Genomic DNA, 27,758 nt, shown 5'->3' with positions numbered 1-27,758 from the left:
AATTGTAAGACAGCTATGATGACTTCTTTTAAAGCAATAGCCTTCTCTTAGAACTTCAGGCAAACATTATCTTTGGATGGGAGGAAAACAAGTAAAATTACAACCAAAATAAATTCTCAACCAAAATAGTTTCACAGAAACTTTAAAGAATTTAATAGAGCAGAGAAGAAGAAATTTCTAGTGGATATTTTTATTGTCCTTTTGAAATTATTTTCACACCAAAACAGTACAATGGGTCCTAAAATTTAGTTCCAATGACATGAAGTAAGGTGTAACCTGTGTTTTGAAAAGAGTTTGAAAGTGGGACAGCAGAAAAATTGACCCAAGAAAGCTACATCCTAAGACCTAACTTTGTTTGCAGGTGATGTACATCTCATCCATTCATTTCAGCTGTAATATTACCCACTCCATCTCAAAGAATTATAAGAGACAGTATGAACATCACCCTCTGGGTGAAAAGTATCTAGTGGTGAACTTCCCAACAGAAAATGAAAAAAGGCTTCTTTCAGTAGTTACTTCCTTACAAGTCTGCACTGGAGGGCTTACTGGTCAATTTCTCTCAAATGGAAGCAACTTCAAACACTGAAGTTTAGTTCTCAGAAAAATCATTTATTTTACAACCCTCTTCAGATTGATTCTTCACCTTGCTGTTTCTCCCGTTGTTATAAATCAAAGAAGGACCTCCCCCACCCATGGACGTTTATAATGAACAAGTAGAATTTATCCAGCACTCCTGAAGAAAAATCCTGGAGAAAGAGGATTATTCTTACTCTGACCATCTTTAGTGGGCCGGAAAGGTTGTTATGACACTTGAAGCCTGGAAGAAGAGGAAAAGGAAAGAAAAAATAAACTGTGTAAAAAGTGACATCATAGCTAGAGGCAGGTGAAGAGCCGTAGGAAATTAACAGATACGGGTCTATACTCATCTCTGTATTAAGTAAGAATCGCATTTTCCTTTCTACAAAATGACAAGGTGGAAGTGAAGTCTCCATATTGCCTCTCTTGATGTCTAATTCTAAAATGTGTATTTCAAAGTGAAGTCAGAGAGTGAATTTCTGATTCTAAACTTGAGTGGGATGTTAGAACTGCTGTGAATAAAACACAATCATGTTTTATATAAATAGACTCAAAATTCTTCAAAGTCAAACATTTGATGGTCCTGTTTTGAATTATATGCTTCATGGGTTAAGAAGCTGAGATGGTTCTTTGGTGAGAACTCAATGTTCTGAGTCTCTTTGGATATAATTCACAGAAAATAGAAGTGTGGAGGTCTGATTCACTTCTGAGACACATTTCTTAATTGATAATAGTTTTAAGAACTGTCTACAAATGTGTCAACCAAATCAAATAATTTTCTATTGTGCATGGGTATATCAGAGAAAAAGAATTTTTTTTTTTTTTACAAAAGCTACAGCTTTACTCTAGATTACTTTTATAGAATAAAGGTTGATTTTTAAAAGATTCAGACTGACAGGATGCATCGTCAGCAGCTATCTCCATCATTCCATTTATAAACTCAAAGTTGTTTTTGACTAGTACTTCAAGTTTACTCAGGGAAATAGATTCTGAGCTGCTTTAATAAAAGGTCCTGGAGCCAGAACTTACAGAGGGTAGGGTATGTACTAGCTACTCTGAAGTGTTTTTGTTGAAAGAAAGTAGGATCAATGCACGTGATATAAACAGAAAAACAAAAAGCCTGGAAGAAATACTGAGAGCACCAAGAAGTCTTTGGAGCAATCAGACTATGGCTTTCATATGCCATCTCAGGTCCCTTCCCTTCAGGACAACCCACCTCCCCTGTGTAAGAGAGCCCAGTTCACACACAATGAAAAGCTTTCTGGTCTCAATTAATAGTCATCATCACCACAGACATAACAATGGTATTATGGTCATAGAGTAACAATGTACCTACCACACTGGATAATTTGTGAAAGGCTTTTAATTATCTGGATGCTGTTAACCAAACTCTCTGACAGCACATGATGTTCTAACTGAGAGCATTTTTACCTGGTCTGACCAAAGATAATCTGCACAAAAACATCAGGGCAATATCTTGACAAGACATGAAATTTGCCACTATTCGTGAAAGTAAACCACAATTTCTATAAAACTGTAGTTATAGCTTTTGTACTTTTTCACATTTTAGGGCTCCCGCTGGTGCCAACCACTGCCCATGCTATCGCAAGGGCCCTGTTTTTCAATGACAAGTAAGTATTGTGGTTCTTAGTTAACATATTTGTAAATAAAATGCAATCGTATTGATGTATTCCCTCCTCTTTTTTTTAGTTGCTGGCTGAGTGTGGACACCAACCTGCTTTACATCATCCATGGTCCTGTCATGGGGGCATTAGTGGTGAGAATTGCTTTTTAAATCCATTATTAACAGTTAATTTAATGATAATCTATAATAAGAACAATTTGATTTGAGAGTCTTTTTAAAAATGATTTTTATATACTACAATTGGGTGGAGGGGCATAAGCTCATTTCTATACAAGCCATAGCAACAATATAGGTGTTCTTTTTTTTTTCCAACAATTCTATAAATTCTCCTAGTTAAAGGCCAAAGGTAAAGATGTTGCTGATAAGAAAGCGAGAGATCACAAAGTCCCCCTGCAGCATTTTCCCCTGGGCTTTGCCAAACTAAACCATCTTCCATTTCACCTTTGGTCCATGAGCCATCATCATGACTACTGCTGAACATGCACTTACAGCATTTCAGGCACTTCACATACCTTGCCATACCGTTACTAACAGCAGACCTTCCAAGTGGATACATTGAGACATTTTACGCATTAGGAAAACTAGACCCAAAGACTCAAGTAAACTCACTTAAGATCACATGACTAGTAAGAAGTTGGGCCAGGAGAAAATATGACTGTCTATATGCAAGCTCTTTATTTCCACCCATGGTTTACTGTATGTTGGCCATCATCAGAACCATCCAATTTAAAATTTAGACATTATTTTCCCCATTAACCTCAAAGATAGTGTTTTCTTCAGGTAAGAGTGAGAAAAATGAAAAGTCGGAGTCATAGACCATATTCTGCTCCTGCATTGAAGAAGCATCCATTAGTAACTGATCAAACTAGGTTATCACCCGGGCTGTCTCCTAACTTTCCTGGCCTTTCCAATGCAAATTCAATTTCTTTTGCCATTTTTCAGAATAGTGGTGTACTTACTAGTTCAACTGTGCTCACAAGGGCCTACTAACACGGGTCTTGAATATTTACGCAACACCCCATAAGAATTCAATTTTTATTAAAGGTCTCTTTCCTTTATTGAATTTTTGGGGTAATAACATTTATTTCTATTCCAGGTAGAAGAATTATTCTAATTATTTTTAAATAAATGATCAATTAAATTTTTAAAACTAATCTTCATAGCCAAAAGTAATTTGTGATCCACTAGAATGGCTGATATTAAAAAGTGACCGTACCAAGTGTTGGCAAGGCTGAAGAGCAACTGGAATTCTCATATAATGCTGGAGGGCATGTAACATGAAGCCACCTCTTTGGAAAACAGTTTGGCAGTTTCTCAAAGTTAAACATACACTTACCATATGAACAGGGCATTCCACTCCTAGGTACTTATTCAAGTGAAATGAAAACACAAAGACTTGTATACAAATATTCACAGCATGCTTATTCATAATAGTCAAATTTTGGAAACCATTCCAATTTCCATAAGCAGGAGAATGAATAAACAAAGTATGTGTATGTATTATTTATATAATGCAGTACTACTCAGCAGTAAAAATGAATGAAATGCCAATACACACAACACAAATGAATCCCACAGATAGTAATGTTAAACCAAAGAAACCAGACATAAAAGAATACACACCATATATTACTCCATTTCTGTGATGATAGGAATCATTAGTTGCTGGAGGTGGGGTCCGGGAGTTGTTGACTGCAAAGGCTCAAGAAGGGACTTTCTGGGGTGGTGGAAGTGCTCTTTTCTTGTTTGGAGTGGTTGTTACACAGGTACATACATTTGTCTAAACTTCCCAAATGTAAACTTAAAATCTCCATTTTATTGAAAGTACATTATACCTCAATGAAGTGATTTCCTTTGAAAAGTGTTATTAGAAAAAAAAAAAAGTCTACGTTAGCTTTCTCCACTGCATAAGCTTTACAGATAAATTTTTCAGCCCTCATTTTACTTTTAGTTAAGTAGTCCTGCCTAAGGGAAAAATCTTCATAATGAAAAGATAAGAAAGAGAAATCTCAGTGTCATTTATGACTTCCTTTGTAAAAATTATAAAAACCTAAATAAAGAATAAAATACCTGCCTTAGAGTTGAACCTAATATACTTACATATACAGGAAATTATTTTCTCATATAGGGAAAAACGGGGGGAAATGTTAATTCACGTCTGAAAAGAATATTTGGCTTTACTGATGCTCCGTGTTCTTGTAACACGGAGCCGATTATATTACCTCTCAGGCAGTCACTTGTGTCCCGTGTAGGTGCTACCTGCTCCCCACACTGGATAAACGAGAACTGAGGGAAGTGGGTGTCCTTCAGGGGTGCTGACGTGGAGAATTTGCTCAGAAGGATCATATCTTTGCAGATCAACTTCTTCTTTTTGCTCAACATCGTCCGGGTGCTTGTGAAGAAAATGAAGGAATCCCAGGAGGAGGAATCGCACATGTACCTGAAGGCGGTGAGGGCCACTCTGATCCTGGTGCCCCTGCTGGGGGTTCAGTTCGTCGTCCTCCCCTGGAGACCTTCCCACCCAGTGCTTGGAAGGATCTACGACTACGTGATGCACTCTTTGATTCACTTCCAGGTAGGGAAAGCACTTATTCAACCATTCACTCAGCTGGTTGGTGCAGGGCCCACAGTTTTCTGGGGCTCCTCTGAGATGAGAATGACCCTTTAGAACACGTTACCCGGAAGGTAACACATGTTACCTTCTCTGTCTCTCTCACTGCCTGCTTTCCCACATTTTGAATCTTAAAATTGGGCAAGGAGACAGGAAACAGGAGGTATGAGCTTTGAGAATACATCTTTAGAGAACAAATATATTTGTCCAGAGACTGACTGCAGAGCTACTCCCACAGTGCTTTTTTTATTCTTTCATTCATTAACTCATTCATTCATTCATTCATTCATTTATGGCTGTGTTGGGTCTTCATTGCTGCCCGCAGGCTTTCTCTACTTGCGGCGAGCAGAGGCTACTCTTCATTGAGATGTGCAGGCTTCTCATTGCGGTGGCTTCTCTTGTTGCAGAGCACGGGCTCTAGGCGCACAGGATTCAGTAGTTGTGGCTCATGGGCTCTAGAGCGCAGGCTCAGCAGTTCTGGCACAAGGGCTCAGTTGCTCTGTGGCATGTGGGATCTTCCAGGACCAGGGCTCGAACCCGTGTCCCCTGCATTGGCAGGTGGATTCTTAACCACTGCGCCACCAGGGAAGTCCCTCCCACAGTGCTTTTGACCTTTCCTTCCCCTCCCCAGCATCCGAGGGCCACATTTGGTTTTGCTTTATTGAGGGGACTGTAGAAGACCAATGTAACCAATGCCAGTTGGCTTTCCAACCTGGATTATTATCAGTATAGTTGCTAATGCCATGAAAACACAGAGCAGAGAAGCAGATGTTTCTATCAGTGTGAAATGCCAACACTGGACCCCAAGCTGGAATCTATATCCCTCTTAAACTGGAAGCCAGTTTCCAGTCACTTCACTTCATTGCCTTGGTTCTGATTAGAGAGGTCAGAACCTTAGTATACCTATATTTTAGCCCTACAATGTCAGGCAGACCACAGAGAATGGGTATGGCTGACACTCTCACATTGTCCAATCAGAAATCATCATAATTATAGCTACCATTCACCACTATGTAGCACTTCATGTGTGAGGTAAGTATTCTCAGGCCTATTACAGATAAGGAAATGGAATTTTCTGGTTAGTGGCAAAGTCAGCAGATATAACTCTAAAGCTGACCTAAAATCTCGTAACTTACAGACTCCAAGCCAACAGCCAAAACTGTGAAGGAAACTAGGTTTTGTGAGCACTTTGTTGCTTCTGCTTTCCCATTACTCCCAGGACCCTCAGCTGGTCCCACCCACACATATACTCTGTCTCCCATACAGTAACTTTCAGACCCTCCTTTCATAAATACACATTGAATTGTTTTTCCAGGAGCTGTAATGAATTTGCACAGAGCATCCACGGCTCCTGCTCTGTCACCCTCAGTCTGTCAGAGGGATGTCAGGAATCCATCTTTGACAGTTCAGTGACTACATAGGGAAATGTATCCAGGTCTTTTCTCATGTGGGAGAGAATGGAGCAGCCTCTTGGGGGTCATCCCAGGTGGTCCCATGTCTACCACACAGAGGTGGAGAGTGGCTGCCTTGTTTCCGTTCACTTTGCTTCAGATCCAAAGCCTCGTTGAAGGCACAGTGTGAGGTACTTGGAAAGCAAGGGTGGGACATGGCGTGTCCTAAGGCAGAAGTGAGTCTGCTACAGGCTCTTAGGCCAGAGTTCTGTTGTCTCAGTTATTCATGTCCAAGTAGTTTTATTTTCTACTGCTGAGGCTCAATGTGAAGGAGGAGGTCAAAATTAATAGGGCTTAAAGTTAAGTTTAGGGGCTTCCCTGGTGGCGCAGTGGTTGAGAATCCGCCTGCCAATGCAGGGGACACGGGTTCGTGCCCCGGTCCGGGAGGATCCCACATGCCGCGGAGCGGCTGAGCCCGTGAGCCATGGCCGCTGAGCCTGCGCGTCCGGAGCCTGTGCTCCGCAACGGGAGAGGCCACAACAGTGAGAGGCCCGTGTACCGCAAAAAAAAAAAAAAATACATATTGACTAAAAAGTTAAGTTTAGGAATTATTTTAATAATCGGATCTACTATTTTGGCCATTTCTATAGGCAGTTAAAGCTTGGACACAGGAATCTTCTGAGTAGTGACTGGAACCTCAGAAGTTACTTAGTCCACGTCCTTATTGGCGAGATGGACTTGGCTGTGGGAACAGTACTGCACTAGTTCACCACAAGGACCCAGGGCACAGTCAGGCCCACAGCCATGCACTGACTGTGACATTTGTGCTTGCAAAAGTTTTCTCTACTAAATGCTACAAGATCTCAGTTTTTAAGTTTTTTAGGTACAAAGATTCTTTTCAAATCCCCTGTAACCAGCATATTCTGCTATAAATCTCCATGTTAAAGGCTGTAATATATTAACCAGATTGACGAGAGTAGTCTTTTTAGCCAGACAATAGAATCCTAATGAGAAAAAGGCATTTCTAATGGAATATTCTTGTAGTGAAGCACTGAACATGAGTGGTTGTAATTTTCATCGAGCCTTGACTTGCTACTGCCGTAGGGAAATGTTCCTCTCCAGGTTGTCTGTTTATATTGATTACTAAACAACACAATGTACACAAAAATAATTTCAACTCTATTTTTCCTCCTCTTTTTAGGGATTCTTTGTTGCCGTCATTTACTGCTTCTGCAACCACGAGGTAAGCGTGTGTTACATGTAATACCGTCACTCGTTTATGTAAAGCCAGCACTTTACAGTCTCCAAAGGGCCTCTGTGCACTTTTCATTTGCTCTCACTTCTACAGTTGACCTTACAGGGTTTCATGACTAGCTGGATCATATTTTTTTCCACTACTGCAAGTTGAATCTTACCCGTGTTTTTGTGTGGTACAACTGAAGATATTATCCAGACAGGTAGCTAAATTCTCATTTCCTTGGATTATACCTTAAGCTGGTCAGCACCCTAAGCAGCAACAGTGAAAGCTATTTTGGATTCCCATAGAATAGATGTCACACCCCCCCATTCCCTTTGGAAGACCCAACTCCTCACTAGGGCAGAACCAGTATCCAGCCAGTTTGTCCTGGTTCACTGCCTTCTTTTCCAGTTGCTTGATGCCAGTGTCATACCACTTATTCAACATTTTGAAAATCACCCTGGAGTTAAGATTCAAAAGGGAATAAGTAATTTGTTATCTGAATATTTAGATGAGTAAAATCTAGAGATCCACATGGCCAGTGTTTTAAGGGTTTTTTTAGACAGAGTTCCCCTTCTTCCAATGATATCTTGCCTGGGAGCCCAATTTGTAAAACAAAAGTGGAGCTGCTTAAATCTGTACCAATGAACTTCCAGGGCTTCAAAGAACATGATTTGAAAGCTGCCTCATTTTTCAGGTGAGAAATCTAAACTCCGGAAAGATCACGTGACTTGCCCAATGTCACAATCACAGTTTATAACCAGGACTAGAACCCAAATTTCCTGATTTCCAATTCAATGGACTAAATCTTCCACTGCACGGCATTATGTCTATGACTCCTTCCTGAAGTTTTGTTAGTACACTTTCTTGAGTTATACACCTCATAACTTTTAATGTAAAAGTATCTGTGATAATTTTAAATTAGTTCCTATTAAGAATAATTTTATACCAAGGCTAATCACATTTTGTTAAAAGATCAATGTATTATTTTCCAGTTAGTAATAAGAATGGTTTTCTAACCATTATTAATTGATATTTAATGGATTTTCTAGTCTTTATTTCTTCAGTTAAATAATATTCAGTAAGCACTTATAATATTTTGCAGCTCTAAAACCTCTTGCTCCTCTCTAAAACTGCAAGATGATTGCCCCTGCTCTCCCTTTTAATTGATACATTTTATTCATTCATTCATCCATCCATCGTTTCCTTAATCGAACAAAAATATACTGTGCATTCACTATTGCTAGGGACTACACTGAAAGTCTGGGATAGAAACGAAAAGACATCCTTCTGTTACCAGCTGTTAAAGTGTCTTTTCTTTTAAGAACAGTAAAAACTAATAAATAAATAGGGCTTAGGTCACCCCATCTTTATATCAGTTTCTGTGAATGAATATCCCTGCCTTTTGAGTTGGCTCAGGTGGCATACAAATTAAATGTTTTCATCTAAAATAATATCAATATAGGGCTAATATAAAAATCAGTTTCAGGAAGGGCATACCTTGAAAACACGAAAGGCTTGCATGCATTTGTAAAAATACCTCAATACTGATTGTGTCTTATCCACGATGCTGTCTTTGTAGTGGCAGGCGTAGAAAGCAAGCCCAGAGGTGCTCCTAACAATCGAAAGTCTCTAATTCAAGTATGTTATCTCTACTTTGGGAAGTAAAGAAATCATCCCCATTTTAGTTAATGTCATGTTACCACGGGAATGTACCAGTGTGACATTTCTGATAACACAGAAACGGTGTACTGTGCCAAATGTAGTATCAGCTCAGCCCCATGGGTTGCAGGCCCCTGGGCCTCCTGTGAGCTTACTGTCTTACGACACTGAGCATGGGCAGGGCACTCACACATGCGGAAAGTGATTTCCAGCCGCGTGGTTGTGAGCAGGCTTTGCCTGGCTGAATGTTACGTTTAAGCAGAGATCGAGGGAGCTAATGTGTCAGCTCTACGACAAAGATAAAGGTTTTAATTTTTGTTTATTATCCATATGTTATCAGTGGCTTCTACTATGGAAATGGATCAGATAGTCAATTGGTAGTTTAAAAGCAGGAAAGGAATTTTGAGGATTACAGTACAAGGAATCAGGAGATGACCACGAGAGCACGCTTCGGTAACAGACATTTCCCACAACTTTTCCAAGAGTGTGGACATTGACCACCCAGTCATTTCAGTAAATTGTTAAGTATCTAAGAGACCACAAAAAGATGATTACACCTAGGGAGAGGCCCAATTTTTCTAAGCAGTAGCTTAAAAATTGAGAGTACTAACAACACAGTGCAGGTTTTCCCTTTTTCATTTTTCTTGCTATTGCCCATGTACTGTGGATAAAATAGTTTGTGGATCAAAGCAGCAAGGTCTAGAAGGATCTCAATTCAATAGTCACAAATTGAAATGTGTGAAAACTAAAATTTTGTTTATTTGCTGTAACTTAGCTTGCTTTGAAGAGCTCATTCCACCAGCCTCTAATAGTTTACAACAGTCTCTCTCTAGAAAATATTTAGTTCAAAAGCCTTTGAACAAATGGGCAGCTGGTTTCCAAGTATTATGCTGGCAACCCCTGTTGAAGTTCATGGCGGCTCCCCTCACTTCTGAGGACCCTAGAGATCCTTTCACTCTGCAGGCCCCAGCCCTATCCTGAGACACCAGTCCTCCCTTCCAGGCCACCTGAGGAGCCTGGAAACTCAGGCCCCTTTCTTCACCTTTGTGAAGGGCCTGTGAATCTGTCTTTAGTATGTGCCATAGTCACTGCTACTCCACTGCTCAGGCACCATGTTGGACCTGGTACCAAGCCAAGAGTGGGACTTCTTTACAAGGCTATCAATTTTCAGGACTGTGCTCTCAGAAGCAAAGAGAAAGACCTGCTATACAGGAATGTTTGTTATTCCTTGCTTTCTTCTCCCCATTTTTTTAAGTATTCCCTCCATGAAGTGGAAATGCATAGTCATTTGTGTCTCTTTATATCTCTCTCTCCTCTTCCTCTGGGGGGTGGGGGGACTGGAAGGGCTCTGTACTCACCACTTCCCCTTCCTGTCTATAAGGGACTCTCCCTATGTCATATCCTGCATGTTCGCTATACTATTGCTTTTATTTTTTTAACATCTTTATTGGAGTATAATTGCTTTACAATGGTGTGTTAGTTTCTGCTGTATAACAAAGTGAATCAGCTATACGTATACATGTATCCCCATATCTCCTCCCTCTTTCATCTCCCTCCCACCCTCCCTATCCCACCCCTCTAGGTGGTCACAGAGCACCGAGCTGATCTCCCTGTGCTATGCGGCTGCTTCCCACTAGCTATCTATTTTACATTTGGTAGTGTATGTATGTCCATGCCACTCTCTCACTTCGTCTCAGCTTACCCTTCCCCCTCCCCGTGTCCTCAAGTCCATTCTCTACATCTGTGTCTTTATTCCTGTCCTGCCCCCTAGGTTCTTCAGAACCTTTTTTTTTTTCTAGATTCCATATATATGTGTTAGCATACGGTATTTGTTTTTCTCTTTCTGACTTATTTCACTCTGTATAACTCTAGGTCCATCCACCTCACTACAAATAACTCAATTTCATTTCTTTTTATGGCTGAGTAATATTCCATTGTATATATGTACCACATCTTCTTTATCCATTCATCTGTCCATGGACACTTAGGTTGCTTCCATGTCCTGGCTGTTGTAAATAGAGCTGCAGTGAACATTGTGGTACATGACTCTTTTTGAATTATGGTTTTCTCAGGGTATATGCCCAGTAGTGGGATTACTGGGTCATATGGTAGTTCTATTTGTAGTTTTTTAAGGAACTTCCATACTGTTCTCCATAGTGGCTGTATACTATTGCTTTTAGTAAAGTTCTATTTTCAGACCACTTCATATGCAAAAATAAGTTTTTCTATTTAGAAATTCTCTCAATAAAACTTGGTTTTCAAAAATATTGTCTTTCTAGAGGCTCAAGAAAGCTTTGGGACTCAAAGCTAAACAAGGATTTCTTTGTCCTAGACAAAGAAAAAAAAAAATCAGAACTCCTGGGATAAGTCCCACTTTCCATTCAGCAGCAATAACTGCAAGTGCTTATAATGAACTTAACGGGAAAACAAAGGCCAAAGACAAAAACATCCAAATTCAACCACGAACCTTCCAACCTGAGTTTTTTTTTTTTTTACAAATATAGGAATGGAGGCCCAAATGTTACCAGCCTTATACAGTTAGTTAATAATAGAGCCAAGTGTAATAATTATGTCTTCAAGCCATCAGACCAGGGCTCTATTTTTTAAAGTTGGCAATAAATAAATTGACATAATCGAGGAAATGTGAAGTGATCTGTGTTAATTGCTTTTATAATGAGCAATGAATTTATATAATTCAAAACTTTGTATGTTATACTTACGCCGTGGGCAACTCCTTACATCTCTGATGCTTTTCAGGAGCAACCAGAGTCTCCCCTGTATTTTTCAGATTCAGTGCCCACATTCTTGTGATCAAAGCAGCGTTAGGCTCAACCTGTGGTATTGTAGGAGATAATTGCCCTTATTAAACTGTATTAAATTGAAGTGTCTTTCACATGCTGCTAAGGGCCTATTCTTACATGTGTGGTTTACAAATGGAAGCAGATTGCCATCTCCACACAAAAGGATAGGTTATAATTTTGGAATACAATTATAGGAGGCTATGAACATTTCTGTAACAATTTTAAAAAATTGAAATAGACCTCAAACCCTTTGGCCTCATGCTGGGTACTTCAGTAGTATGCATGGATACTCCAATGGAGATTGTTTTAAAAGGACAGATGAGTCAAAACAAAGACTTCCTTTTTTTTTCTTTTCCTGCTGGGCACTGTCTGCCTCAGATACCTCTAAATATCTGTGTTGCGTTTTAGCTATAAAGACAATGTTGGTATTTAAGAGATGCTGAATCCACGGAAACTATCAGTTCCCTTTGTCTGGGGACATTGCTTCTCCAAAATTATGCTGAGCCAGTATATTTCCTAATTCCTCAACAGGGCACTTGATAGTTCCTAGATTATAAACCTGGCATTTAAGGACCAGTTTAATAGACGGTACAACCCAAATAAAGCATCACTCTCTCTTTGCTAGTCTCAACAGGAAAATACATTGTAAAGAAATCCAAAGTTCAAAAGAGAATTGGAAAGCAATTTAAATATTTACTAGATTCTTGAAGAGGTACTAAAAGAAATTTCATTGCATGGCAAAAAGTAAAATTTACTCATGTTTTATCTGAAAGTATAACTCAGTAGGGATGCTCTTTCCCAGATATATTCAGCTGTGGTTTCATATCAATCCTTTCTGATATAATCAGTCTAGTCTCTCTTCAATTCTGTAGCTCTCCCTACTGCACAGATTGCAAAGCAAAAGCCCAGAAACGGATAGGGAAACAGTTGTCTTCTTGGGGAGTGAAGTGAAGGACAAAGTGAGTGATGGAAGGGGAGAGTCTGAACTATTCATTCATTAATACCTTTAATAAACACCTTTGTATTTGAAAATATATTCCTAGGGTGATCTTTCCTTTTCCCAAAAGAAAGATCCAACAACACCCTTTTGCCAGTGCAAATCACAATGTGAAGAAAACTTTCATTTGCACTAGCATCAGATATTTTACCAGGCTGTAGAGTACTCTTTGTGGAGACCTAGCTTGGAATATATGAGAGAGAACTGAGAAACTATGTAATTAAGAGCTCTTTTTTATTTTCTTAACACCACCACCCTCCAAATATATATATATCCACACATAGGACGTAAGAGTTTCCTTTAAAGACTTGAGGCCACCATCCTGCCATAATAAGGGTATAATAATAGGAATACTCCCATCCTACCCCTAGGCTCTTCATGACATTTTTTTTCTTCTTAGATTCCATATATATGTGTTAGCATACGGTATTTGTTTTTCTCCTTTTGACTTACTTCACTCTGTATGACAGACTCCAGGTCCATCCACCTCACTACAAATAACTCAATTTCCTTTCTTTTTATGGCTGAGTAATAGGGGTAGGACGGGAATAAAACACAGACCTACTAGAGAATGGACTTGAGGATATGGGGAGGGGGAAGGGTAAGCTGGGACAAAGTGAGAGAGTGGCATGGACGTATATACACTACCAGATATATACACTACCAGACGTAAAATAGCTAGCTAGTGGGAAGCAGCCGCATAGCACAGGGAGATCAGCTTGGTGGTTTGTAACCACCTAGAGGGGTGGGATAGGGAGGGTGGGAGACGCAAGAGGGAAGAGATATGGGAACATGTGTATATGTATAACTGATTCACTTTGTTGTAAAGCAGAAACTAACACACCATTGTAAAGCAATTATACTCCAATAGAGATGTTAAAAAAATAATAGGCATAATAGCCTCCTTGTATGGTACTTACATCTTAGAAGCCAGTTTGATTCATAGTGCAACAATTTAATCCTTCAAACAGCTAGGTGAGGTAGACGAGTTGTACTGAAGAAAGGAGTCTCAGAGAGGTTAACTATACTACCCAAGATTTCATGGCTAATGTGGGCAGAGTCAGTTTCTTGACCCAAAGTTCAATACTTTTTCATGGCATCAAATGAGACCCAGTGAAATGGCCTTATCAGTGGAAAAGGAAAGGGAAGGTGATGTGATGTTACCCAGTGACAACCATTCCCTCCCACGCAGCTCGTTGCTGGTACAATATTACAAGTGGTTGCTTCTGATAATTTCGAAAATTAGCAACCCATTGGAGCTCAAGAGTAATTCCCCAAATCATACACCATGGCGTGAGAGAGAAGACCTAATCACAACTGTAGATGACCTAGTGGTTTACAGTTCACCTCAGGGAGGAATTCAAGTCTCTTCCTCAAATTCACTCTAGCCAGTTTTAGCATCCCACCCTAATACCACCCGACGCTCACGTACCAATTACAATACGGTCATGGATGATCATTTTCTTGGCTTAAAGAGGGAGAAAATCATTCTAGAATGGATGTTGACACCACGACATCTGGTAATACAAAAATGAATAAGACATGGTTAGTTAACCACTAACCAGAGTTTTATCGGGCACACCCCATCTCAAGCCACGTTGGATAAAGGAAAATCAACAGTATGAGGCCATTACCATAAAATCCAGAACTGTGCAATGGTTTCCATATATTTTTTTCATGACCAATAATGTATAGATTTAGATAAAAGCTTCTGCTGTATCAGAGGTTGTAGCAGATAAAAAGGTTTCAAACTCTGTCTCCCTAATATGGCGTGGATGCCATACTGAATGTGAAACCAAGTCAAATTTTCATTCATTGACTGTAAGAGCTAATGAAGAAATCTTTGCTCAAAACAGCAAATAACCTTGCCAGTGGTAGTTGAGGCAAGTAACTCAGTTCTCCAGTTTGCAAATTCTTCTTCCAAGATGGTATATTCCACAGGCAGAGCATTTACCACACGGCCCTTTAGATGAGAATTACAATTCAACCTCTGATAAGCTCCAAGACCTGTGCTCATGAACTTGGCTCAGATCATTTCCGACAACTGTATGAACACAAGGTTCTCTCTTCTCTTCCAGGTCCAAGCTGCTCTGAAGCGTCAATGGAACCAATACCAAGCCCAGCGCTGGAGTGGCCGCCGCCGTGCCAACCGTGCTGCCAACGCTGCTGCTGCCACTGCCGCTGCCGCTGCCGCCCTGGCTGAGGCTCCTCAGATTCCTGTCTACATCTGCCATCAGGAGCCAAGGAACATGCCCACCAACAACCTAGGCGAGGAGGGGGCCGAGGTCGTCGCTATGGAGGGTGCTGAGGTCATCGCCATGGAAATCATCGAGCAAGAGTCATCCGCTTGAATGTGACGCAAATACAGCATCGTGATCACTGAGCCCTCATTTCCTGGGAAAAAGACCGACCATGCATTTAAAGTAATTTCCATCCTCCCAGGAGCAAACATCTCATTTGTGAGAATTACTAAGTGCATTTGTCCATAGTGAACCTGAAGAAAGTTTTACTTGGTACTCTTGCTACCGGGAGACAGTCTAGGAATGGAGTCTCCCTCTGCAGCATTTGTGAACTCCTGTGAATTCCATCTTTCATCCAGGACTGAGATACAAATGTCATAGTAATGCAAGCAAAGTGTCCGAGTAAAACACAGTTAAGTTGACCTAGTTCAGATACAGGGTGCTCCTTGTTAATCTTGAGCCATTTATACCTTTGAAAAATTAAAATCACTGTCAATGTTTTTCTTTTTAACTCTAAACTTTGAATTAGGATACTTCTGTATTTGGCTAAGGATCTGATTTTTAATTTTTAATTTCTATCAATTCTGATGTTACTCAGACGTTTTACCATCCACACAATGTAAACTGCACAAATTATAGTGTGACCTCCGCAAGACAATGTGGCTTTCTAATATAGAGATGAGATGACCAAGTGTGTGTAGGTGGGGGGAAAGATTTGCATTTGGCAGGAAAATGTAATGCTTTGAGTGAAAAAGAAATTTAGAGTCAGTTTGCTCTAAACCTTAGATGGGTCAATTTGTTAGTTGGTTTACTAATACGCTCATCTTGGTTTTGGATAATCCTATCTGTTGGGCAGGCCCTAACTGCTGTGAGGAATTGGCCTTCATGTTGCTAACATTTATAAATTGGGAGGTCACAAAGAATCCATCACTAAATTTTTCACAAAACTGCCAAAAATATAATTCCTAGTGGAAGAGAATACTCTCTTTAAAGAGAGTTTTCCACTTTCCTAAACTCCAGGATTTATAAAGCAAATCATTCCAAGGTTTATAAAGCAGATTACCTCTTGCCCTTGGGTGCTATCTAGCAGTAAAAGATAAATTTAAGACTGGTAATTAAAAGACTCCATACAAGTCCATTAACTGCTTTCCACCCAGCTTCTAAACTTAACAAGATCTCAGAGCCTTTTCCAGGAAGATTCAGTAGGACTAATTAGAAATCAGTTTGTAGTTGACCTCTTGTTTGCTATTAGTGAAACAGGAGAGGGAAAAAATTAACTGCTACAAGTTTAACTATATATCAACTCATTTAAAATAAAAACTTTCTCATATAAAATCCAATATTATACTCCCATACCTCTCTTTACTTCCTGCAATATAAAATCTTCAAAAATCCCTGAGTAAACCAGTATCATTGCTGGCACCTGAAGTTGTGAATTTGCAACAGTAATCAGTTACCATTAGTTAATCTGTATGCTAAATGAGGACATACATTGAAGCCCTCCAAATCTCATCTCATGTATATCATCTTATGGCACTGCCTTTCAGAAATGATATAGTTTTGGAAAGACAAAAAGATTTGTTCTGGTTGCATATTTAGTGCACCCAAAGAAAATTATATTCTTTCACAGAAAATGTATTTTGGATACTAAAGTAGCTTAAGTCTCCTTTACTTGAATGTAAAGGAGGATTTGAAAAGAGGGTATTTTTCCAATCACAGTGTTTATGTAATAGCGTTCCTATTTTTGTTTACAAACATGGAAAACAGAGTATTTTTGGCAGCTCTAGTACAAATGTGATAATATTTTGCTGAAATATTCTAGTGCTATTGTGCTAATATAGTAGTGGCTGAAGAAAATCAAACAGCTTACTATAGAATTGTGCACAATGCCAAAATTATTCAAAATGCTTATGCTACATCCATGTATGAATTAATACAGAGTATGTGATAAGCAAAAAGTTGTATATGTGCATATTTTTCTAAAGAAACATTCAGCTTTTCATTCATTCATTCATCTCATCTCTTAAACTCATTCCCTATTCTGTTTCATTTCAGCCATGGGATGCTGACATCTCATCTTTCTTGTATTACAGGAGAAGGCAAGATAATGCAAAAATATAGGTTAGAAAACCATATGCGAAACATCAGGGTTATTATCTTTGTCAGTGGAACCATCTTCAGTCTTCAATTTGACTAGACCCTCCAAAGCACAGTTCTCATACGCTTGCTAAAGCAAAACCACACGCAACTGGCAAACTATATTGTATAACTTTGGGCAGCACAGCAAAGAAAGCAAGGGCAAGAAAATATCACATTCTTCGGGTTTTTGTTTTTTTTGGGTTATTTTTTCCACTATTGTGGGACCAGACTTGAACTGTTCAACATCACATCAGATCATTAGAATTGTTACAATCATTGATTTTTTTTTTTTTTTTTTTTTTTTTTTGCGGTATGCGGGCCTCTCACTGTTGTGGCCTCTCCCATTGCGGAGCACAGGCTCCGGACGCGCAGGCCTAGCGGCCATGGCTCACGGGCTTAGTTGCTCCGCGGCATGTGGGATCTTCCCGGACCGGGGCACGAACCCGTGTCTCCTGCATCGGCAGGCGGATTCTCAACCACTGCGCCACCAGGGAAGCCCACAATCATTGATTTTTTAAGATAGTTTTGGCTGGGTTAAAGGCAGCTAATTAAATATCATTAGAATGCATAAAGGCCACTACTGGAAAGATTTTCAGATCTGGAAATGAGGAATAAATGAGAACTATGATGAATAATACAGGGGAACAAGAGCAATTTGTAGGGTCTTCATACTATGTGACAGCAACCAGAATTGTTGGCCTCAGGAGATCTGGGGAACTTTTTCAGAAAGGATACATCAGGGCTACATTTTTCCCTTTGTGTTCCACTGGGAGAAACAAATATCCTTACCCTCGTGATACTGAAGAACAAAAATAATTTCCCATCATACCGTAAAATCTGATTCTTCCACAGGGTAACTGGAACTCAGAGGGTCAGCTGCCCACCTGCTTTGATCCAAAACTGGCCTTTGGATACACGTGCATATCATGGTTCCTGGAGGAGGGAAAGATGTTGGAAAAGAAATGATAGAAATGCTGTCATCATGGATCTCCAACCCTTCTCATTCATTCCTGCATTCACTGTCATTAATGCAACAGATGTTTCATACACCTTTCATTCGGCTGTACAACAAGTCATCATGACAAAGTTCTCTGTGTCAAACCTGCCAAGTGAACCCATACCCTTAAACCATAACCACTGATATCTTTGGGGCAGAAGCACACACACATGGGGTTGGAGGTGGTAGCTGCGTGTGACCTTTTCTCCACATTAGTGCTGGGTGGGACAGCTAAGTTATAAGAAGTATTCTCACAAGATCTCTGCATAAAGGCTTAGCAAGGACTCATTTTCTTGATAAGGTCTAAGGTAGTAATTCTTTCATTGGCTAGGTTACAGTTCAACATCTTATGGTTGGAGCTAACAGAGTTTAAAATAAGGTTATTCATGAAGAGGATGGATCAGAAGACATATTTAGAAAAGCATATTTAGAAAGCTCAGAAAGAAATGGTCATTTGTTATTTTGAGAGCAGAAACAAGGTGCCTCGCTCCTAACTTAAGCTTAGGAAAATTAATTTTACTGAACCAATCCAGAGATAATTTGTATGAGGTGGGGAGGGAGGTTGGGGAATTAACTGGAAGCATAAAGAAAAAGGATGATAATACGTGCGTGTGAAGACAAAGAAAGAAACCACATTTGAAAATTTAAAACCAACAGTATTTCTGATGGTTTTTGTTCTTCTGGACATAGAATTAACATGTTTAATATCTATGAAAAATAAGCATTGAAGGAGGGAAAACATGGCCATTGAAACTGTAAGCTAACTTAGGTCAGGAAGAGATTCTAATATCATATCTTCCTTCATTTGGATTAGCAAGCACTTCTGAAAGATTTCAGAGATTTTCCATTATCTTCAGTATTGACCAGCCAGTCTCTTAGGTCACTGATCCGTGTCCATTTTCCATTCACAGACATTCAATGCATTCTACCTAGAAGCCCTTCCACTGACACTCAAAACTGTCTCACTCTTCACCAATTGACCAGCAACACCACTGAATGTCACCGCAGTCTGCTTTGCTTGAGAGACTCAATATCTCATTTTAATTTGGAGAAATCACCTCCAAATAAAATCTCAGAGTGTTACTGGTGAAGTGCTAAGTACATATTCAATAAGAACCAACGGAGATGTCTCTAATGAAAAAAAAAAAACATTTAGAATAGATCAGGATATCTGTTTCCATCCAACCCTGCCAGACTGGCTAATCAAAACTAGGACACTGGTCTCTCAGGCTGAAACAGACACCCAGCTGCAAGCCCTCGAAATCTTTGCCCAGCAGGATAGGTGGTTAATTCTCAGGGCAGCAAGCATTTCTCTGGATATAGCACTTTTCCACCACACGCAGCCTTATAGCTTCTGTATGCTGTCGTCACAAGGGGGATATCGTGAGGCTTAATATGGAGTTAAGTTACAGAGAACTTATGAAGAACATCCCTCAAATGGAGATGATTTGAGAAGAAAAAAGGAACACCAATCATTGAAACACCATAGTCAATATAAACCTATGGACATTAGCTTACCTCTTCTTTATAACAGCGAAACCTGAATTTAGCCCCATTTTAGTGATGAGAAAACTAAGTGGGAGCCACGAATAACATGCCCACCACAATCACACAGTTAGTAAGTGGCTGAGCTAGGGTTTGAATCGAGCGCCCAGTGCCTCTGCTTTTTAAATTGCCACCTTGCAGGACTGGTAAAAGCTCTTGTTCAGTACTTTCTGTTTCCTACTAAGAGTGTTGCCACATTTTGTAGGACCCCCTTCCCTGGTGGAGATGCAAACAGGGCTAACCAGATTGGTTTAGATCCTGGCCCCAGTGCACCAGAGCGGACCCAAGGAGCATTGGTACCTGGAATAGTAGGTGCAATGAGGCCTAGATGAACTACAGAGTCAGGAGGATAGTACCCCAAGCCATAGAAGCTGGTATCAAAGGGGCCTGGGAATAAGGAGGGTCAAAGTGAGCATCAGAGCCCAAGTCAAATCTGTCAAGTTCATTGATTACTGTTTCTAGCTCAAGCAAATGAGTCAGAGCTGAGGAGACTGGCCAGATAGGGGTCATCTAACTGGGAGCAGAGATAAGAGACTTCACCCTGCAGCCGAGCTTTCACTCAGGCGCCTAGTGAAAGGGTGTGCAGGGTTGGGAGGCTTGTCCCACTGAAAGGGATAGAGGTGACTCATTTTTAAAAAAACTAAGTCTGAAAACCAGGGATAATTTTCTACTGCAAAATGCTAAATAAGACCTGTCCTCAATGGTGGACATTCTATACCCAGAGTAAGACAGCTGTCAGTTCCTTCTCTTCATCCAGAGCCACATAAGCCAGTATTTTTTTTCCCAATAGGCTCAGTTGGAATCATCAACAGCTTTTTGTAAATCAAAACAGGCTATAGCCACCATTACTCTATTAGCCAGGCAAAGATTTCCCCTGACATGTTGCTGCATGACTTGTAAAACCTAGTTAGTAGTTCCTAAAAAAAGAATGGGCATTATTTAGAATGGCCCAAAGGGGAAATCAAAGCCAGTAAGATTAATCTGTAGGCTCATAATTCTACGAAGTGGCTATGAAAGTGTCTCTATCCAACACCTGGACAAAGGGAGTCCCAAAAGGAGACCAAAAAATGAAAATAGAGAGGGGGAATGTTTGAAAAAATACTGTTTAAATCCTCCAGGATTAAAGAAAGATTAAAAGACCTCAAATAAGAAAAAACTCAAAGATTGACAAATAAATACCCCAAACTAAAATCTTATTAATATTGACAAGATTGGGGCAAGATCAACATGACAAGAGAGCAGACTAAAGCTTTCTCTTTTAGGGGAAGAAATAGAGATTTGGATAGTTAAGAAAGCAATATGGGTGAGTAAGCATGACTATGGGCCATAAAGTGTGTGAAATATCTTAATATAAGATTAATTATAATAGAGTGGACTTGGTCACCAATTAAAAACAGATAGTTCCATAGTGGAGTGAAAAATTAAAGCCCTACAATGTACAGGCAACAAGAGACACACCTAAGACAAAAGAAAATTAAATATTAAACATGGATGGGAAAATTATGCTAGGGAAACATGAACCAAAAGAAATGTAAGATCCTCTCAATATCAAACAGAATCCCCTGGCAGTCCAGTGGTTAGGACTGCACGCTTCCACTGCAGGGGTCACAGGTTCCATCCCTGATCGGGGAACTAAGATACCACATGCTGCACAGTGCAGCCCCCCCCCCGCAAAAAAAAATCACAGAAGGTTAAAGAGCCTAATATGAAAGGAACTAAAATATAAATATTAAATGATAAATATATATATATGACATAGTAGAATTTAATAAGGCAAAAAAAGCATAAAGAACAGAAAGAAAATTATGTATTAGGAAAAGGGATAATTGAACAAGAAGATTATAACCATTATAAACTCATACTCACCTTAAAATACAGCTGCAAAATACACCAAACAACACTAAGAGAACTTCAGGAAGAAATAGATGACTTATCAATTGTAGTTGAATATTTTAACATCCTTGTTTCAGAATCTAATAGATCATGCAAATAAAATATTAGAAGTGTTATATAATATCTGGAAAATACAATCACCAAACTCAAACTATTAAAGATATCAAACTATACGCTCAACAAACAGGAAACATGCATTCTTTTTTGAGTACACATAGAATGCTTACAAAAACAGCCATATTTAAGAATACAAAGGAAACCTCTATTAATTCCAAAGGATTAACATCACTCAGAGGATCTCTGACCATAATGCAATAAAAGTAAAAATTAATAACAAAATTGTAAGTTAAACAATCTGATGTTGGAAACAATAAATATTTCTGTACAATCTTGACTTTCAAAAGAATATTAAGGATTATAGAGAGTTCCCTGCTGGCCTAGTGGTTAGGATTCCAGGCTTTCACTTTCATGGCCCGGGTTCAGTCCCTGGTTGGGGAACTGAGATCCCACGAGCCATACGGTGTGGCCGAAATAAATAAAGATTATAGAATGTTGACTGTCTTATATTAGTGTCATGTTAGTTTTTAACTATTAATGCTATTTAGATAAGGAAAGCATTACATCTCTAATTTTATGGGACATACCTAAAGCTGTTCCTTGAAGGACACTTAAACTTTAGATATGTTTATTCTAGAAGAAACAGAAGGCGAGCAATGGAGTAAAAGCAAGCACACACACACACAGACACACACACGCACACACACAAACAAAAATGTTGTGGGGCTTCTCTGGTGGTGCAGTGGTTGAGAGCCGGCCTGCCAATGCAGGGGACACAGGTTCGTGCCCTGATCCGGGAAGATCTCACATGCCGCAGAGCGGCTGGGCCCGTGAGCCATGGCCGCTGAGCCTGCGCATCTGGAGCCTGTGCTCCACAACGGGAGAGGCCACAACAGTGAGAGGCCCGTGTACTGCAAAAAAAAAAAAAAAAAAAAAGAAAAAAGAAAAACATTGTGCGAGAAATTACCTTGACAATGTTGGAAACACTGGCTCACAACATGGGGAAAAATAAAACTGGATCTCTTACTAATCCTATATAAAAAGGTAGATTCCAGGGAGATCAAGAGCTAATTGTAAAAGATAAATACATGCATTTACAAAAACAATGTGCAAACAAATAGCTTGAGGGCAGAAAAGATTTCTTAAACAAATAACAAACTAAAAAACCAAAAAAAAAAAAGAATTTGTTTACATCAAAATAAAGATACCTGATCAATAAGGAATAGTGTCCCTTGTTAAAGAGACAAATGTTAGAATGAAAGATAAAACTAATAGTGAGTTAATGTCTAGAACATAAAAAAGAACTCCAGTTAATCAATAAGAAAAATACTGACATGGGCTATGCAAAGGCAGGTTATAGAAGAAGTCATCCAAAAAGTTAAAAAGCATATGAAGATATCCACAGACTCTTCAGTTAGCAGAGAAGTAGTTACTAGAACAATGACACTATTAGACATGGGAATAAGACTGTTTCCAGGGAGAACCATCAGGATCCACACTTCATCTTGTGAGAGGGGAACCTGCAAAGTGGGTGTTAGGTTTGTCTGATTCAAAAGTCTCATAGATGATATATATTTTAGGAGCAAACAGGTATCCCTATTTGGGAGAGGGCAACCCTCTTCCAGTTCATTGAAAGACTAGAAAGAATAGAAGAAAATAATCCTGAAAGTTCAGAATGCAAGCAAAGACAAAGTTTAGAACTTAGTGACTAGAAAAACACACATAGAAAAGGTTAACTCTTGATCTGATTTGCGTGATAGCCATGTGGTCAGGGAGGGTGAAACTGAAGCATTTAATCAGCAACGACAACAACCTAAAAACGCACAAATCTACAAGTCAATTAATAACAAGAAATAACCTATCTCTGCCCTTAGTATATGTGTTAAAATAATTGAATCAAGGAAGACACTTCATGCATTTAAAAAGTGGATAAGTGTCTCTCCATTCCAGAATAGTGAATCTGTTGATCTACTGATAAACCAATCACTACCTCTCCATCTACACTACCATCTAAGAGAATGTCTTCTATGTTTAGACCAGATGATCTCACTGTCTTTGCCACAGCACATTCTGTGAGAATGGCTGTCATCAAAAAGAACACAAATAACAAATGTTGGCAAGGATGTGGAGAAAAGGGAACCCTCCTACACTGTTGGTGAGAATGTAAATTGGTGCAGTCACTGTGGAAAACAGTATGGAGGTTTCTCAAAAAACTAAAAATAGAACTACCATATGACCCAGCAATTCCACTCCTGGGTATATATCCAAAAAACCCCAAAAAAAACACTAATATGAAAAGATACATGCACCCCAATGTTCATAGCAGCACTATTTACAATTGCCAAGATATGGAAGCAACCTAAGTGTCCACCAACAGATGAATGGATAAAGAAGATGTGGTATATATGTATACAATGGAATACTACTCAGCCATAAAAAGAATGAAATTTGGCCATTTGCAGCAACATGGGTAGACTTGGAGGGCGTAATGCTAAGTGAAAAAAGTAAGACAAAGTCTTTCTGTCTGACATATGTGGAATATGTCACATACCCCTTATATGTGGAATCTAAAAAAATACAACAAACTAGTGAATACAACAAAAAAGAAGCAGACTCACAGATATAGAGAACAAACTAGTAGTTACCAGTGGGGAGAGGGAAAAGGAGAGGGCCATTATAGGGGTTTTAGAAATACAAACTATCAATATTAGGTATAAAATAAGCTACAAGGATATATTGTACAACACAAGGAATATAGCCAATATTATATAATAACTATAAATGGACTATAACCTTTAAAAATTGTGAATCACTATATTGTACACCTGTAACATATAATATTGTACAGCAACTATACTTCAATTAAAAATTTTAATTACAAAATAAAATAAACACAGGCAGACACCTAAACTAAGCAGCCATTTTTAGCCATATATGCACTGATAAATAAGAAAGAAAATCAGGAGAATAGAGATGCTGAGAGAATGGAGACAGGGGACCATGATGAAAGAGAGCAAGACAGAAATGGAAAAAGTAGCCACCTGATTACTTTCTATCTTTCAAGAGACCTGGCTGTTTTTCCAACAATTGGATTCTATAATACTGCCTTGTATTCTTACAATTAATCCCTCTTCTCCTTGAAATAGTTGCAGTAGATTTCTGTCCTGACATCGCAATGTGCCCTAAGATAATTGGCTTTTTAGAGCATATGTCTAAGCCCTGAAGAAAAACTTGCCAAGGCTCATTAAATGCATCAGACATACTCATACTCCCATAGGAATGAATACTAATGTAATAAAAAATGTTCCCTGTCAGAAGGTTTTAGGTAAGAAGCTGAGGATCATGGAAGCACAGGTGATTTTCATTTCTTCTTCCAAATGATGGTAGTAGCTTTCTCAGAGAAAGAAGGTAGAATGAGAAGAGTTCAATCTGAGGATATCCATGAAAATTAGAATTTGGTTTTCTGAATCTTATTATCAATGCATCAGTACACTGGGTCCCTACTGAGGGCCTGCCTGCCCATCCTAAAGGCTGAGAGGGTTCTATTGGGCAGAAAACCGGCTGGCAAAACCAAGAAATCTTTGAACTGAAAAATGAGGAAGAGAGGGATAATAGTGCCCAGATACAGCTCCAAAACTTTCTCCAGAGGACCCCAGGCTGACAGATAAAGCAAGACCATAAAAGAAGAAGAGGACATGTTTCCCATGTTTCATGGGAAATTATCTGGGAAGAAAGAAACAATTCTTATATCCTACAAAGATGTGAAGTGTAAGAGTAACAAAGTTAATTGAAATATTAACACAAATAGAGAAGTACTGTCACTTGGATGGTACAGAAAGTTGGAGAGACCACAGCAATAGAAAGATGTGATGCCTCATATATATTTTTTAAAAAGCTCAACTATTAAAGCAGTGGAAGACCAGAATTGTATACTGAGAATGTATGAAAAAATCACTGATCTGCCTGTAAAACTAATAATGGACCTGATGAAGAAGGACATGTAAAGAAATCAGCATGGGCTTCCCTGGTTGTGCAGTGGTTGAGAGTCCACCTGCCGATGCAGGGGACACGGGTTCGTGCCCCGGTCCGGGAAGATCCCACATGCCATGGAGCAGCTGGGCCTGTGAGCCATGGCCGCTGAGCCTGCGCGTCTGGAGCCTGTGCTCCACCACAGGAGAGGCCACAACAGTGAGAGGCCCGCGTATAGCAAAAAAAAAAAAAAAAAAAGAAATCAGCATGGTATCCATGAAGCTCTCTGAGCAAGATGCTGCACATTTTGAAGAAATATGCACAGCTGGAATTCTTGTTTCTGTTAATAGTTGATTAGATAATTCAGATTAAGTCTACCTCAGAAAACAGATAAAAATCTTGATAAAATATTAAAATTATCTGTTAAAAACATAAAAGTGAAAACAAGAAACAAAACACAAAGTCAAAGGCGAAGGGAAAATAATAACCCAGAAAGATAAGTGCTCTCAGAAGGCGCTTGCACACTGAGGGCATTTGTCAATGTGAACCTCAATTTTGACATACAAAGAAGAGAGATGACTAACAGGAAAAAAAATCCTCCCCATAATGATCTGGCATCCCCAAAAGGGTACACCATCAGGATTCAGGATGAGGGTGAATTAAAGTAACTCTTATGGAATTATATCCCATTCCACTCTTCAGGATAAACTAGGGAATTTCAACTCCTGAACTTACTTTAAGTTCTCCAGAAATATTTGAGCTCCTTACTTATGCACATGTGCCTGGCAAAAGCAATCTCAAGTGTTCTATTTTTAAAAAGTGTAAGTGCAAACTTTGTCAATAGTCAAAAAAAAAAATCAAATATGCTGTACAGCACATAGTCAAAGATGACTAGGCACAAAGAAACTAGACTTCACGAAGAGAGCTGGGAATAAAATAGTTTTGCAAAGACATCAGATGTTGAACTTGCTATGTAGATTAAAAAACAACTTTGCTGACATTGTTTAAATGTATATAAAAGGTTGAAGATATCTGCAAGGAATAAAATTATTAAAAGTGTACTCCTTAAAATTATAGTATGTCAATTATATCTCAATAAAACTGGAAGAAAAATAAAGGGAAGCCTTTATCTCTACCTCTTAAAAAAGAATCAAATATAATTTCTATAATAAAAAAGCCAATAATATTTGAGAGACAGTAGGTGAGTTTGATAGATTAGACATAGATATAGAGGATTCATGGACTGAAAGAAAAGTGAGAAGAAAATATCCAGAGTTCACACATAGATAGAAGAAACAGGTAGAAGAGAAACTAAGCAATGTGAGAATGTCTAATATATATTTAACCTGAGCTCCACCAAACAAAATGGAGAAAGAGAATGGGTTGCAAGTAATATCTCAAGAGATAATGGCTTAGAATTTTCCATAAACTTGAAACACATCAATCCACAGACACAAGGAGCCCAACAAAGCCAAAAAGAGTAAATAAAAAGAAATTCACAGAGTAACATAGACTAAACCCCCCACACACACACAAATAGGAACTCTTAAAAAGCAACCAGTGATGAAAAACAGACTAACTTCTGAGTGACTTAGACAGATATAATGGAAGCCAGAAGTCAGCAGAATGACAGAATCAATAAGATAAAATAATACAAATATCAATCTAGATTATGCACTAACTGCAAGTACATATTAAGAATAAAAGCAATATAGAGGAAATACACATCCAGACAGAGTAAGAAGTTCCAAAAATCTGCTTCTCCATAAAAACAATGAGAACACTGGCAAAAGTTGTCAAAATCAACATTTTTCAGAACTCTGGAAATTAACCAAAGGCAGAATTAACCCAGGAAAGTCATTAAACAACTCTCTGCTAGTGGCTTATTCCTGGCAAAGGAAAAAGGGCATACCTTCAATGTTCCAGCATTTGAGGCAGGGGGTTGCCTGAGAGACTTGTTTTTGTCTCACCCACTGGGAACACTGATGGGACCAGAAT

At 39.1% G+C, this 27,758-nt stretch overlaps 1 protein-coding gene and 1 long non-coding RNA gene across 7 annotated transcripts in view; one reads left to right on the top strand and one right to left on the bottom strand.

The window, feature by feature from the left end:
- CALCR (calcitonin receptor) overlaps positions 1-17,113 on the top strand; it is a 149,196-nt gene extending 132,083 nt beyond the window's left edge. Inside the window, exons 10-14 of the mRNA XM_059073923.2 lie at positions 2,147-2,207; positions 2,287-2,353; positions 4,578-4,796; positions 7,425-7,466; positions 14,999-17,113. Coding sequence (XP_058929906.1) covers positions 2,147-2,207; positions 2,287-2,353; positions 4,578-4,796; positions 7,425-7,466; positions 14,999-15,271 — 662 coding nt within the window. The 3' untranslated portion in view covers positions 15,272-17,113. The remainder of the gene's footprint in view (positions 1-2,146; positions 2,208-2,286; positions 2,354-4,577; positions 4,797-7,424; positions 7,467-14,998) is intronic.
- LOC131762367 (uncharacterized) lies at positions 589-27,758 on the bottom strand. Of its 6 annotated transcripts, none has more exons than XR_010842235.1 (8): positions 27,673-27,758; positions 25,806-25,949; positions 22,379-22,702; positions 21,708-21,750; positions 18,129-18,232; positions 14,555-15,314; positions 14,353-14,437; positions 589-817 (listed from the first exon to the last, which is right to left on the bottom strand). It is a non-coding gene; the product is annotated as an uncharacterized lncRNA (long non-coding RNA). The 6 variants fall into 6 exon arrangements; XR_010842233.1 differs by having other exon boundaries at positions 21,708-21,814; positions 22,497-22,702; XR_010842234.1 differs by lacking the exons at positions 22,379-22,702; positions 25,806-25,949 and adding an exon at positions 11,843-11,955 and having other exon boundaries at positions 21,708-21,814; positions 27,673-27,742.

This window comes from Kogia breviceps, chromosome 9, assembly GCF_026419965.1.
Source record: "Kogia breviceps isolate mKogBre1 chromosome 9, mKogBre1 haplotype 1, whole genome shotgun sequence".
Lineage (NCBI taxonomy): Eukaryota > Metazoa > Chordata > Mammalia > Artiodactyla > Physeteridae > Kogia > Kogia breviceps.
The sequence above is the reverse complement of the archived record's forward strand: the minus strand, read 5'-3'. Positions and strand labels throughout refer to the sequence as shown.